The sequence below is a fragment of the Chrysochloris asiatica genome, unplaced genomic scaffold (genome assembly GCF_000296735.1).
Source record: "Chrysochloris asiatica unplaced genomic scaffold, ChrAsi1.0 scaffold00249, whole genome shotgun sequence".
NCBI classification, from domain to species: domain Eukaryota; kingdom Metazoa; phylum Chordata; class Mammalia; order Afrosoricida; family Chrysochloridae; genus Chrysochloris; species Chrysochloris asiatica.
In genome coordinates this window covers 2,068,679-2,081,060 of record NW_006408767.1, presented here as the reverse complement: position 1 = coordinate 2,081,060, position 12,382 = coordinate 2,068,679, and the positions used below count along the sequence as shown (strand labels likewise).

Genomic DNA, 12,382 nt, shown 5'->3' with positions numbered 1-12,382 from the left:
GGTTTGAATTTTTGCTTCAGTTCCCTGGGCTTGAGAAATGCTAAACATGTTCTTCCCTTTTGCTTTTCTAACTGTAGGTCTGTGCACATTTCATTATAATATTTGACTTTGTCTTCTCGAGCTGACCTTTGAAATTTTCTGTTCATCTCTTGTACCTCACTTCCTCAGTTCTTCCATTTGCATCTCCAGCATAGAGATGCTGGAGAGCAAGTTTCAGAGTCTCTTCTGACATTCATTTGGTCTTTTCTTCCTTTCTTGTCTTGTTTAAATCTCCCACTATTATTGTTGTTGTTACGTGTCATCGAGTTGGAAAACGACTCATAGCAACCCTGTGCACAGCAGAATGGAACACTGCCCGATCTATTAGAGGTGCCTATTTCTTTCTTCAGTTGTATTAGGGCTTGCTTTATGTAATTTGGGGCTCTTTCACTGGGAGCATAGATATTATGGCTAAGTCCTCTGAACAACTGAAACTTTAACCATGAGATAATGACCTTCTTTGTCCCTTATGCTGATCTTTGCTTTAAAGTTTATTTTGTCTGAGATTAATATTGGCACTCATGCTCATTTTTTATTGCAATTAGCTTGGTATAAGGTTTTACATTCTTTAATGCCTTTAGATTGGTGCAATCCATTGCAGTTTTCTGTAATTATCAACAGGTATGGGATTAATTGCTGACATTATGGCTGTTTGGTTTTTGCGGTGCTGCTGTTTTCTTTGGTCCATATATGCCTTCCCATACTAATTATTTTGTGTGTTTTTTCTTGTCAATTTGTTCAGACTGTTAATGCTTCTATACTCTTTTTAGATATTTCATTTCTGGATTTGATGTGGCTATACATCCAGCTTCTTTGAGGTTACCCTGTATTTTATTAAGTTCTTTGTCTTTTTATGACATTGTTGTATTCTGAGATCTAACTGACCTTCTCACCACCCAGCTTTCTGTCACTATACTTTTCCCTTCTTTGGCTTTGTGGCTATCCTGTTCATGGACTGACCTCCCCCAAATCCCTAATTTCAATTTTGTAGTTTTGTTCTGCCCTGGATTCTTCCATCTCTGGACTGAGGTCTGGGTGGTGTTACCACATATGTCAGTCTCTAGTTGTTGTCAGGTCTTGTTAATTCTCAGTCCCAATAACTTCCTTTAGTATGTTTTAGAGCACTGGTTTGGCCTTTACGAAATCCCTTAAACTTCTGTGTATCCTGGAAGGTTTTGATTTTGCTGTCATATTTGACTGACAATTTTGTTGGGTATATGATTTTTGGTTGGCAGGTGTTTTCTTTTAGAGTTTCGTAAATGTCTCTCCACTATCTTCTTGCCTGCATGGTTTCTGCTGAGTAATTTGAGCTTAATCTTATTTGTTTTCCTTTGTATGTCCATTTCTTTTTACCCTAGCTGCTTCCAGGATTCTCTTTGCCTTTGGTTTTGGAAAGGTTGACTATGACATATATGCATTGGTGATTTTCTTTTTTGGGGGGGTCTTTCCTTCCTGAGATTCATTCAGCTTCTTATATTGCTTATCTTGTCATCCTTCAAGATGTTAGGGACGTTATTTTCCAGAAGCTCTCTGAATATCTCTTTCGTAGGTTTTTTTTTGGACTCTTCCTGTTTTGGAATTCCAATTAACCTCAAGTTATTCTTCATGTTGTTCCACATGAATCTTAGGCTTTCTTCAATTTTTTCATTCTCTTTTCTGCTTGTTCTTCTATCTTAACTTTGTTAAGAGATTTGTCTCAAGCTTGCTGACTGTGGCTTCCATCTCTTCAATTCTACTTCTTTGCCCTTTCAATGTGTTGTCCTTTTCTGATATTTTGGCATTGATCATCTGCACCTCTTTTTGCAGGTTCTTTGTCAATTCAAATGCCGTTTCTTTTTTGTTGCTTGTTCCTGTAGCACTCACTCTAACTTTATTTGCCTTGACTTTTCTGTGGGACATCCGGATGCACCTCAATATCATTCTCCTAAATTCCCCTTCAGCCAATTTCAGAGCCTCTTTAATCTCTAATATCAAGCCTAGCTCTTCCTCTTGATCATTTTGTCTGAGGTACTTTGTCTTGGTTCTGCACATGAGCAGAAAATTTCTACTGCTTTTAGGCACTGCAGTGCTGCTTTATCTGTGCTAATTACATGAATGTGTTAATGGTGTATTCTTAAGCATGCTCCAAATTGTCTCCTTCTGGATGTGATCAGGAGATGGGCTTCTCTGTTCACTGTTCTTGCAGCTCCTTTAAAGAGTGTTTTTAACAGGTGTTGGCTGTACATGTTGTTCTGATAATATAGCAGCTTGTATAATCTCTTGCCTTTTTTGTTGGGGTTTTACAGGGTGCAAATATAGGTTGGTTGTGTGGCTCTTGTGAGGCGAAGCAAGAATAAAAACTCCCACAAAAGTACCAGGAAGGCCAAATTCAGAAGTAATTCCCAAAGTCAAACATCATAAGCACCTGGCAAAGTTTAGTCTCCAAAGCTGACTGAGACTTCCGGATATTTTCTGTTTGCACGCTGGGCAAGGATCTTGGGAAATCCTTCCCCTGAGCAAGTCAAGAGCTCAGTGATAATCGTTTTGTGCATTGCAAACCTTGTGGGCACAATGCTGGGCTTTCTCTCGGGTGTGCCCCCACCCGTGTGGAGATACCCACACCAGACAGAGAGAACGTGAGAAGGGAGAGTGAAAAAATGGTGAAGGGAAAAAAAAACCAAAAAACAAAAACGAGCAAAAAAGACCTTCACACCTCTATTTCCATAAATTGTTGGGTGGTTTCTGTGCTGGGACTGGACTTGTTTCTGTTCCCACCCTATGACTTCCAAAAAAGTTGTGGCCCACTGCCCATTCTGATTCAGAAATCAATCTCTTTTTTACCACTACTTCAGATCTCTCTGCTAGTAAACCCCCGAAACAATGCCTTTATCAATTTTATATAAAATTCAGAGTTCCAAGAATGACCCACCAATCTGTTTTGCCCAGTTTTCCATATTTTACTGACAAGACTCTGTACTGCCACTCTGTTCATTCTGCCATTAAACTGGAAGTCCCTCTCTCTCGTTTTAATGACCTTTTGCTTTCTTCATGTATGATATTCCTAATGTCATCTCACAAAACAAAAGAACTACCAACATATACAACAACATGTATGAATCTCAAAATAATTATGTTCTAAAAAGCAAAATAAAAAGAACAGATTCTGTATGATTTCTTACATACAACTCTAGAAAATACAAATTAGACTACAGTGATGTGGGTCAGATTGGTTACTGCCTAGGGATAAAGGGAGATGAATGGGAAGGAGAGCAGATGGACTACTGTAGCACGGAGCAACTTTATGAGGTGATAAACACGATCACCAGTATGGGTTATACCTCAATGTAAAGAAAACAAATATCCTCACAACTGGATCAATAAATAACACCATGGTAAATGGAGAAAAGAATGAAGTTGTCAAATACTTCATTTTGCTTAGATCCACTATCAACACTCATGGAAGCAGTAGTCAAGAAATTAAATGACTTACTGCATTAGTCATAACTGCTGCACACAAGTCCTTTTAAAGTGTTCAAAAGTAAAGATGTTAGTTTGAGGACTAAGGTCTACCCTACCCAAGTCATGGTATTTTAAGAGGACTCATGCATGCAAAAGTTGGACAACGAATAAGACTCTAGAAGAACCAAGGCATTTGAGTTATGGTGTTGGAGTGTATTAAAAGCACCAGTGACTGCCACAGAACAAAGAAATCTGTGTTCGAGGACGTACAGTCAGAATGCTCCTTAGAGGTCAGGATGGTGAGACTTGTCTCTCATATTTCAGATGTGTTAGGAGGGACCAGTCCCTATGGAAGGCCACCAAGCTTGGTAAAGTGGAAGGTCAACAAACAAAAGGAAGGCTCCCCCCACCCACAATGAGATGGAGTGACATAGTGACAGCAGACATGAGCTCAAGAGTAACAACAATTGTGAGGATGGCACAGGACCTGGCAATGTTTTGTTCTGCTGTTCACAGGGTCACTATGAGAACCGAACTCAACTTCACCTAACAACATGATCACTATGTTGACTGGTGTGGTTTTCAAAGGTGTACGGTTTCAAATATATGACAATTTCTCAAACTGTAGACTTCAAATATCTGTAGTTCATTTGTATCAAGTATGATTCATAAGCCTGTTATTTCTTTCTTTCCTTGCATTTTCTAGGGGGAAAAAAAGAACCAGAACCAAGTTTCCTTTTTTCTGGTTTAAAAAACATTTACATAAAACCATGTAACATGACCATATTTATCAAATTTTTATTAAACTCAAAAGTAGTTATAAAACCTTCAACGTTGTCAGAGTACATACTAATCTTCACTAATTCTCCTTTTTTCTGTAAGCACTGCAATTAAAACCTTAAAACTACAGCATAAAAGAAACATGCTACATACTGGATCTTAAGGAAGGGCACAACAAGATAAAGAGACAAACAGGCCGGTAAATGAAGAGAAAATGAATGAGAAACTGTAAAATATAAAACTTGAGCAAAGATTTTGTTTTTTAAAAGCAAAACAGAGATTAAAGCAAATAAAAATAAAATTTTTTTAGCCTACCTATGTGACTGTTAAGGTCTAAGTAATTTGTGACAAATGAGACTCTTAACGTTCACTAACATGTTCAACATTACAGCAAATAGAAATGAAGTCTCACCCCAGGTAATACAACAGCTCCAATCCCACTTTTGAATTTTGATCTGCCTCTGCCACCTCGTCCGGACAATCCTGCACCACGAGGTCTCCGTTTTCCTGGAAATCCAGACCCACGCCCCTACACAATGTATAAGAGTAAATATTATTTTAAAGCCAAGAAGAATTTTCAAATTCAAAAGTCAGTGATACAAAACATCTCATTAAATTTAGAGTGCATCCATTTTACCAATCAATGAAAAAGATAAAATCCTGAGAATGTATGATAATAACTTAAGGTAAACTGGTACCTGTATCTTTAAATATGCACTTTATAACTTAAAATAAGCACACACTATATAAATATGGACTCCTGGTGTGGCACTGTAGAATAAACACTGAACTGCAAAGTTGCTTTGATCTGCAAGGTTGGCAGTTCAAACTACCAGTCGCTCCTTGGAAACCCTATACAGGGTTGCAATAAATTGAAGCTGACTCAAAGTCATTTAACAACAACATATAAATACGATCAAACATGGCCCAAAGGAAATAAACTTCTTAATAAAATGACTATTAACCTTGGAAATAAACTTTGATCTGGCATGTGACTCTCCTTCATCAGCAGTACTTAGCACTATTTTTCCATTTCCTAATTCTGTGTACTGTGGAGTCCCTGGTGTGGCCCTTGGGATAACTGCACTGAACTGGAAGGTCAGTATTTTAAATTCATAAGTCACTCCTCAGCAACCCTATACAGGGTGGTTATGAGTCAGAATTGACTTGACAACACTTAACAACAACAACCATATAGGATTACTGAGAGTAAAAAAGCTCTTAGATATGTATATAGTAAGTAGTCAATAAATGTTAGAAAATAGTCCTGGTGTGGGCACTTAAAAACGCTACTCTAAGTACTGAAGCAGCATGATTAACAATAGTCCATCCTTACATTTATTCTCTACTGGATATAATATGTTATACATTACACATGTGGAATGAACTGTTTACTCGCCACCTAGCACACAGGATTGTTGTTGTTGTTACATGCCTTTAAGCCCGTATGACTCACAGGGATCCTGTATTGGGTTTCCAAGTAGCATCTGATGAGTTTGAACTGTTGGCCTTGAAGTTAACGATCCAGGTTTATTTTACAATGCCACACCATGACTAGATATTTTATTATTCCTATTTTAGAGGTAAGCACACTGAGGCATAAAAGATTAAGAAATTTGTACCAAATCACAGCAGGAAGTATGGCACCAATGCCTATGCACTGAACCAATATCTTATACTCTACATTAATTTTTGCTAGTGTGAAATTGTTTCTCCTCTCTATCTTTAAAATTAAGGTAACACCCTTTACTATTCAGTAGTTGTCTATCTGAATGGAGTATGTGTATCTCATTCTATCACAGTATTTACAAGAAATTTTATTTAAAGATTATAGTAAATTTGATGAAAAGGTCAAAGCCTTGTTTTAAGTCCAGATAATAATTACTTCAAATGGAAATAATCTCAATATTTATCCAAGAACAAATTCTATAGAAAAACATATTGTTTCTGATATTTTACAAAATACCATTTTTTTGTTGTTGTTGCTTATGCTCAGACTTTTGCTTTACAACCTGAAAAACCCTGTAGTTTATACAAATAAATGCATTTGTTTATTTCAAGACTTTTAAATACTCAGTGGAAAAAATTTTTTAACTCCTCAAAGTTTAATAATCACATTTTCAACTGATATCATTTATCTCAGTGTGAAATGCTGAACTCATTATCTATTTGGCAGAATGATTTCTAAGTAAATTATTTATTGTATTATAACATATTGGAAGCATAACATAGATACATATGAGCAAAGGAAGAGGAATTATCTCCACCACTGTCGCCATTTTAATAAATTCAGGCAACTTCCAGTTTTCAAATAGTTTCTCTTTGTCTTCTCTAAACTGCTTTCCTCTAGATTCCTTGAGGGATTCATGGGCTTCTTCAATCATGGATGAGTTAGGTATGATTGGGTAGAGATTACTTTTTTTAAAAGAAGTATACAAGACTTTGTTTTTAATTAAATCCATGATGAAATCAAGATTACAGCAGTTGCTGTTCACCATTATCCAATAACACATACAAAAATAAAAAGATATTATCTTTAAAATTATCAAACAAATCATCTGATACACTATTAAAACAAATATTTATAATTAAACATCTTAGATAATTAACAGGGAAAACAGTTATTTGAATTCTAATACAGAAAAAAAAAAGTTGATTCTAGAACTCCTTAGTAATCTCCTCCAACAAATAGCCTTACTTCAAGGACTATATTAAATACAGAAGGTAAAGACAAGTTATGTTCTCTAGTTAACATTTTATCAAATAAATATTTTCTTCTTCAAATAAATCATTTTGTTGTTGTTAAGTGCTGTCAAGTGTCAAGTCGGGTGCAACTGACACTGTGTAGGGTTTCTGAGGAACACTGGTGATCCTGAACCGTTGATCTTGTGATCTTGTGGTTTAAACCAACTTTGCTATCCAGTGTAGAGTCACACCAGGACTCCAAAATACACTGTAAAACTTCATTTAATTTCAAAGTGTTAGAAAAATCATCCACAAATGACCCCCTGAATGGGTAACACTTCCCCAAGCCAGCATGAAAAAGCAGCTGCTTAAATCTTGAGACTAACCTAGACAATAAAAGCTGCTGCAACTCTGGTGCTTCCTCTCCATTATTATGTAAAAGATTAATGTAGCTGCTCTAGTTTTGTTTTTTTCTAAGCAACCAAATTTTATGATAACATGAATGAGCAAGGCCTCAATTACCTTATGGCTAAAGTGATAAGGATTTTTCCCCTCAAAGAAATACTGCTAATTACAACATAAGAAGAAATCATAAAAAGGTGTTAAAATTTTTTACACTTAAAAAAACAGTCACATAAAATTATAATAGCCATCTTACCCAGATTTGAAAATGCAAATATGTTGCTTCTGTACATTAAAATTTTTAAGTAAAAAAAAAAAAGGCTGTGAAAGTTGGACTATTTACCTGTTTAATTCTTAAACTTCTACTAGGGCAATACAACTAGAAAGAAATGATACATGAATGTAAACGTAATGTTATTTACCACTTTGATGCTCCAAATGGCACTGCCAGGAAGCTGCCTGGGTTTAAAAATATCCCGACCTTCTGAAATGTCTGGGGACCAGGAAGGTGGGCTCACTGTATTATGTGTACTCCAAGCCCCCTAGGATATGGTAGGTGAGAAAATAGATGTATAAAACTGAGCAACATAAAAGGTAAAAGCCAGCAAGCAACTAAGGAATTTTAGAACAGCAAAACAAATGCAGACGTATGGAAATTTAGGAAAAATTGCATCAAGGTAGGGTAAATATCACTTAAAATGACTTTAAACTTTAATGTTTGCAGCTACCATTCACATTAAATATTTTATTCTGGTTGAAATATCAGTACAAGGAAATACATTTAAAATTAAGGTTTATGTGAAATCAACATTGACTCAAACTATAATTATAGCACCAAAAAGTAAACAGAAGCCAATGAAACACTTATGAACACTAGACGAAACTATTTTGGGACTACCTTTTTCTAACAACTTTCACTCCACTGAAAAGAACCAGATAATCATAAAGAATGATTGGTGTATCTACTGCTATAAACAACCCAACCAAACATATAGTCAACTAGAAACATGGGCATTCAATATATACACGAACTTTACATTGTGGGAAGTTAGTTTTTAAACTTTAAGATACAAATACCATTATAATCTTAATGCTAAACCATGCTTGTTTCCATGCCCATTAGTTGTGATTTTTTATTCTGATGTAGGGAAACAATTGCTGATTGTTAATTAGTAAGGAACAATTTGGAAAGTGAAGAAAAAAACTGTTAAAGCAAAATGCCCTAAAATTTCAAGTTAAGATGTTTCAAATATGTCTCAAGTAAACTGGAAATATTCTAGTATTAAAATAGTTAAAATTAGGCATAAAACATTCCCATATAACCGCCATCAGTAATAACTTGAACTGATCTGATGATGTTTAACAGCATAAAGAAAAATGTTTATTTCACCAACATTAAAAAAAAAAAAAAACACAAATGTCAAGCAATAAAGCACTTATTTTGAATTCAGTAATTAATTCAACAATATATAATTTTATCACTAAATAGCCAAGAAAGTACTTACCAGGTCTCGATAACATTATCAAACAAGTTGCATCTTATTAATCATAGGAAAATACTACCCAAAATTAAAATATTACATTGGAAATAAGAGCTTGAATAACCTTTGATGGGAGAAAAATAATTACTGAATAACTACTAAATACAAATTTGAGAAAAAAACACAGAACAACAAACTGGTTTCACACTTTTTATTCCTGAGCTCAAACCTCAAGCATTTTAAATTTAGCAGATACTGACTCAGTGAAACAAACTAAGTGCCACTGAGCAGATACTGACTCAGTGAAACAAACCAAGTGCCACTGAGCAGACACTGACTCAGTGAAACAAACCAAGTGCCACTGAGCAGACACTGACTCAGTGAAACAAACCAAGTGCCACTGAGCAGAGACTGACTCAGTGAAACAAACCAATCTTTTTTTTTTTTTTAACCCTCTTGGATTAGTCTTCTGCTTCTCCCTGACCCATCAACTTTCCACAGACTCACTTTAATTTGTGGAAAGTTATGGCTAATTTCACTGAGGACAGTGACCTTTGTAAGTGCATTGCCTCATTTTCTCACTACCAGATCTTGCAGTTGTACCTTTACCTTTCTTCTATGTGCAAGTCTTTCCCCACCTGTATATTGCTAAACAAGTTATTTCTCTAAGTCTCATTTTAATCAATCCAGTTAGCTTCAGTGGTATTAAGCTGCCTTTTCTCAGTCTCCTGTGCGTTTTTCCTCTATATGACCTCTTAAGCAACTGCTGTATCTTAGGTCTGAAGGACTCTCTTTTTTATATATTTTCATCCTAAATGTTATTATAATAAGGGTTTTAAGTGCCATCCTAGAAATCTCTGAAATTCACGTTTCTAATTCAACCTTCGTCTGATATCTTCTATATATGTGTGATTTTCAACTTCATAACATTTCTATTTTGTTAACCCCAATCTGTCGGATTTACAACATTGAAAATCTCTCTAGTAGTTGGTTTCTTCTGGTAGTCTTTCCCATCTTTATAAATAGCATCCAGTCAAAACTCAGAGTTATCTTCGATTACCACTCTCCCCTGTTCTCTTGACCCTTAAATCCTGACTGTAGCCAACTCTTTAATCAAATACACATCAGTAAATACAGTAATTTTTGTTTACAAATTTTGTCCCAATCTTTCTACTTGGCTGTACCCCCACTCTCAGCAGACCAGTCCTGGCCACCACCATCCCTCAGTGAACACGCTGCAGCAGCCTATTGGTTTTCAGGCTCTCATCCCTATGTTTCTTCAATTCTGTCTCCAAACAGCAGCCAAAAGGATTTAAAAAAAAAACTGGGGGCAAGCAAATTATGCCCTTATTTTAAACCACTGAATTACTTCTCAGTGCATTCAAAATTCAAAGCTTTACCACGATTTCTCTCAACAACATCTGATGGGATTATTCCTGTGCCAGTAGGCCTAATTTGAATACTGTTGTGGCACTTGTAGGATAAGCACTGGACTGCTAACCATAATGTTGGTGGTTCAAACCCACAGCTGCCCCTTGGAAACCCCATACAGGGTCACTATGAGTCGGAACTGACTTAATGGACTTAACAATATGACTAGTTACTCTGGCTTTCTTGTTATCCTTCCACTGTACCAAGCATCTGCATCTGAGCAATCAAGGCCCTGCTGATTTGTACTAACAAAAACCTTTCTCCACAACTCCAATTCGCTAACCTTTTTTATAATAGCTGGCTTAATATGAGCCTTCAAGTATGGCCTAGTCCATGAGAGTATAATACCCCAAGTGAATACCACCTATCTTCTGCTATCTTTAGTATCCTCTCATTACTTCACCAATTTTTGATCATGTATGTTTTATAATTAATAATATTATTTGTTGTTTGTTGTTGTTAAGTGCCGTTGAGTCGGTTCCGACCCATAGCGACCCTGTACAGGGTTTCCGAGGGTGTAAATCCTTACGGGAGTAGAAAGCCTCATCTTTCTCCCGCGGAGCGGCTGGTAGTTTCGAACCGCTGACCTTAAGGTTCGCAGCCCGATTCGTAACCACTACGCTACCAGAGCTCCTTAATAATATTATTTAGTAGCAAGTAATTTAAATTTAGTTCTGTCAATATTTCCATTGTTTTTACTAGGGATATTTGGCTAGTGTAGAGCCTTGAATTATTTTTGCTTTGCCATTTATAAATGTTATGTCAGTTATTGTTAATAAGTGCCACTGAATCAATTCTGACTCATAATGACCCTGTACAGGGTTTCTGAGAAACATACTATAAAAGCTGTACGTTAAGATAAAATATTGAAAATTTTTATTTCAGAAATAAAACTTTTCTGGTGATTATTCATCATAAAAATTAGCTTTGAGGCCAAAATTATACCTCATTTCAGAAGGATTTACATTTCGTATAACAAGGATGAACCAAATTAAGGGCTCTGTCAAAACTCAAGAGTGTTTGAATGTCATTTCAGGGATAATTAGAAAACTGCCCTGGTAGTGCAGTGAATTATGAGCTGGGCTTCCAACTGAAAGGTGAAATCTATCTGCCACTCTGAGGGAGAAATATAAGGCTAAAAGATGAGGCATTCTGCTCCCATAAAGATTTACAGCCTCGGAAACCCTGTTCAGGGTTGCTATGGGTCGGAACCGACTCGATGGCACTTAACAACACGTTACTAAAAGGGCTCTAGTGGCAAAACGGTTAAGCACTGGGCTGCAAACAGATAGCCTGGCTGATCAAATAATCTGCCTTACAGTTTAACAGGAAGAAAGACGTATCTATCTGCTACCACGAAGATTACCGCTGTTATTGCCAGGTACCATCAAATCTGTTCCTGCTAATAGTGACCCTATGCACAACAGAATCAAACACTGCCCAGTCACACAATTGTTATCACTGAGTTCATTGCTGCTGTCACTGTGCCAATTTACCTCGTTGGGGATCTTCTTTTTTGCTGACCCTACCCTTTACCAAGCATGATGTCCTTCTCCAGAGACTGGGTTCTTCTGGTAGTAGATCTGATGTACGAGAGATGAAGTCTCACCATCCTGGTTTCTACCTAGCACTTGGGCTGTACTTTTTCCAATAAAAATTTGTTTGTTCCTCTGGCAATCTAGGGTAGTTTCAATATTCTTCTCTAACATACCTTAGTCCTCTCAAACTGGTATCTTTGGTCTTGAACACTTTAAAGCAGCAGATTTGCCTAATGCAATATGTCATTTGATTTCTAGGCTGTCGCTTCCATGAGTGCAGATGGTGGATCCCAGTAAAATGAAGTCTTTGACAACTTCAATCTGTTCTCCATTTAGCCTGATGTAATTTATGGGTTCAGTTGTGAGGATTTTTGTTTTCTTTATGTTGAGGCGCAATCCATACAGAAGGATATGGTCTTTGTTATTTGTAAGGATTTTAAGTCATCTTCATTTTCAGCAGGCAAGGATCTATCATATATGTATATTGCAGGTTTTTACTGAGTCTTCCTTCAGTGATGACGACACACCCTTCTTCATATAACCCAGCTTCTGCGATTATTTTCTCACCATACAGAATGAGTAAGTAGG

General features: G+C 36.4%; 1 protein-coding gene across 1 annotated transcript in view; it reads right to left on the bottom strand.

The window, feature by feature from the left end:
- Window positions 1-12,382, bottom strand: part of KMT2C (lysine (K)-specific methyltransferase 2C) — a 364,954-nt gene that overhangs the window by 141,675 nt on the left and 210,897 nt on the right. Inside the window, exons 14-15 of the mRNA XM_006873669.1 lie at window positions 7,767-7,886; window positions 4,670-4,786 (exon numbers count right to left, since the gene is read on the bottom strand). Coding sequence (XP_006873731.1) covers window positions 4,670-4,786; window positions 7,767-7,886 — 237 coding nt within the window. The remainder of the gene's footprint in view (window positions 1-4,669; window positions 4,787-7,766; window positions 7,887-12,382) is intronic.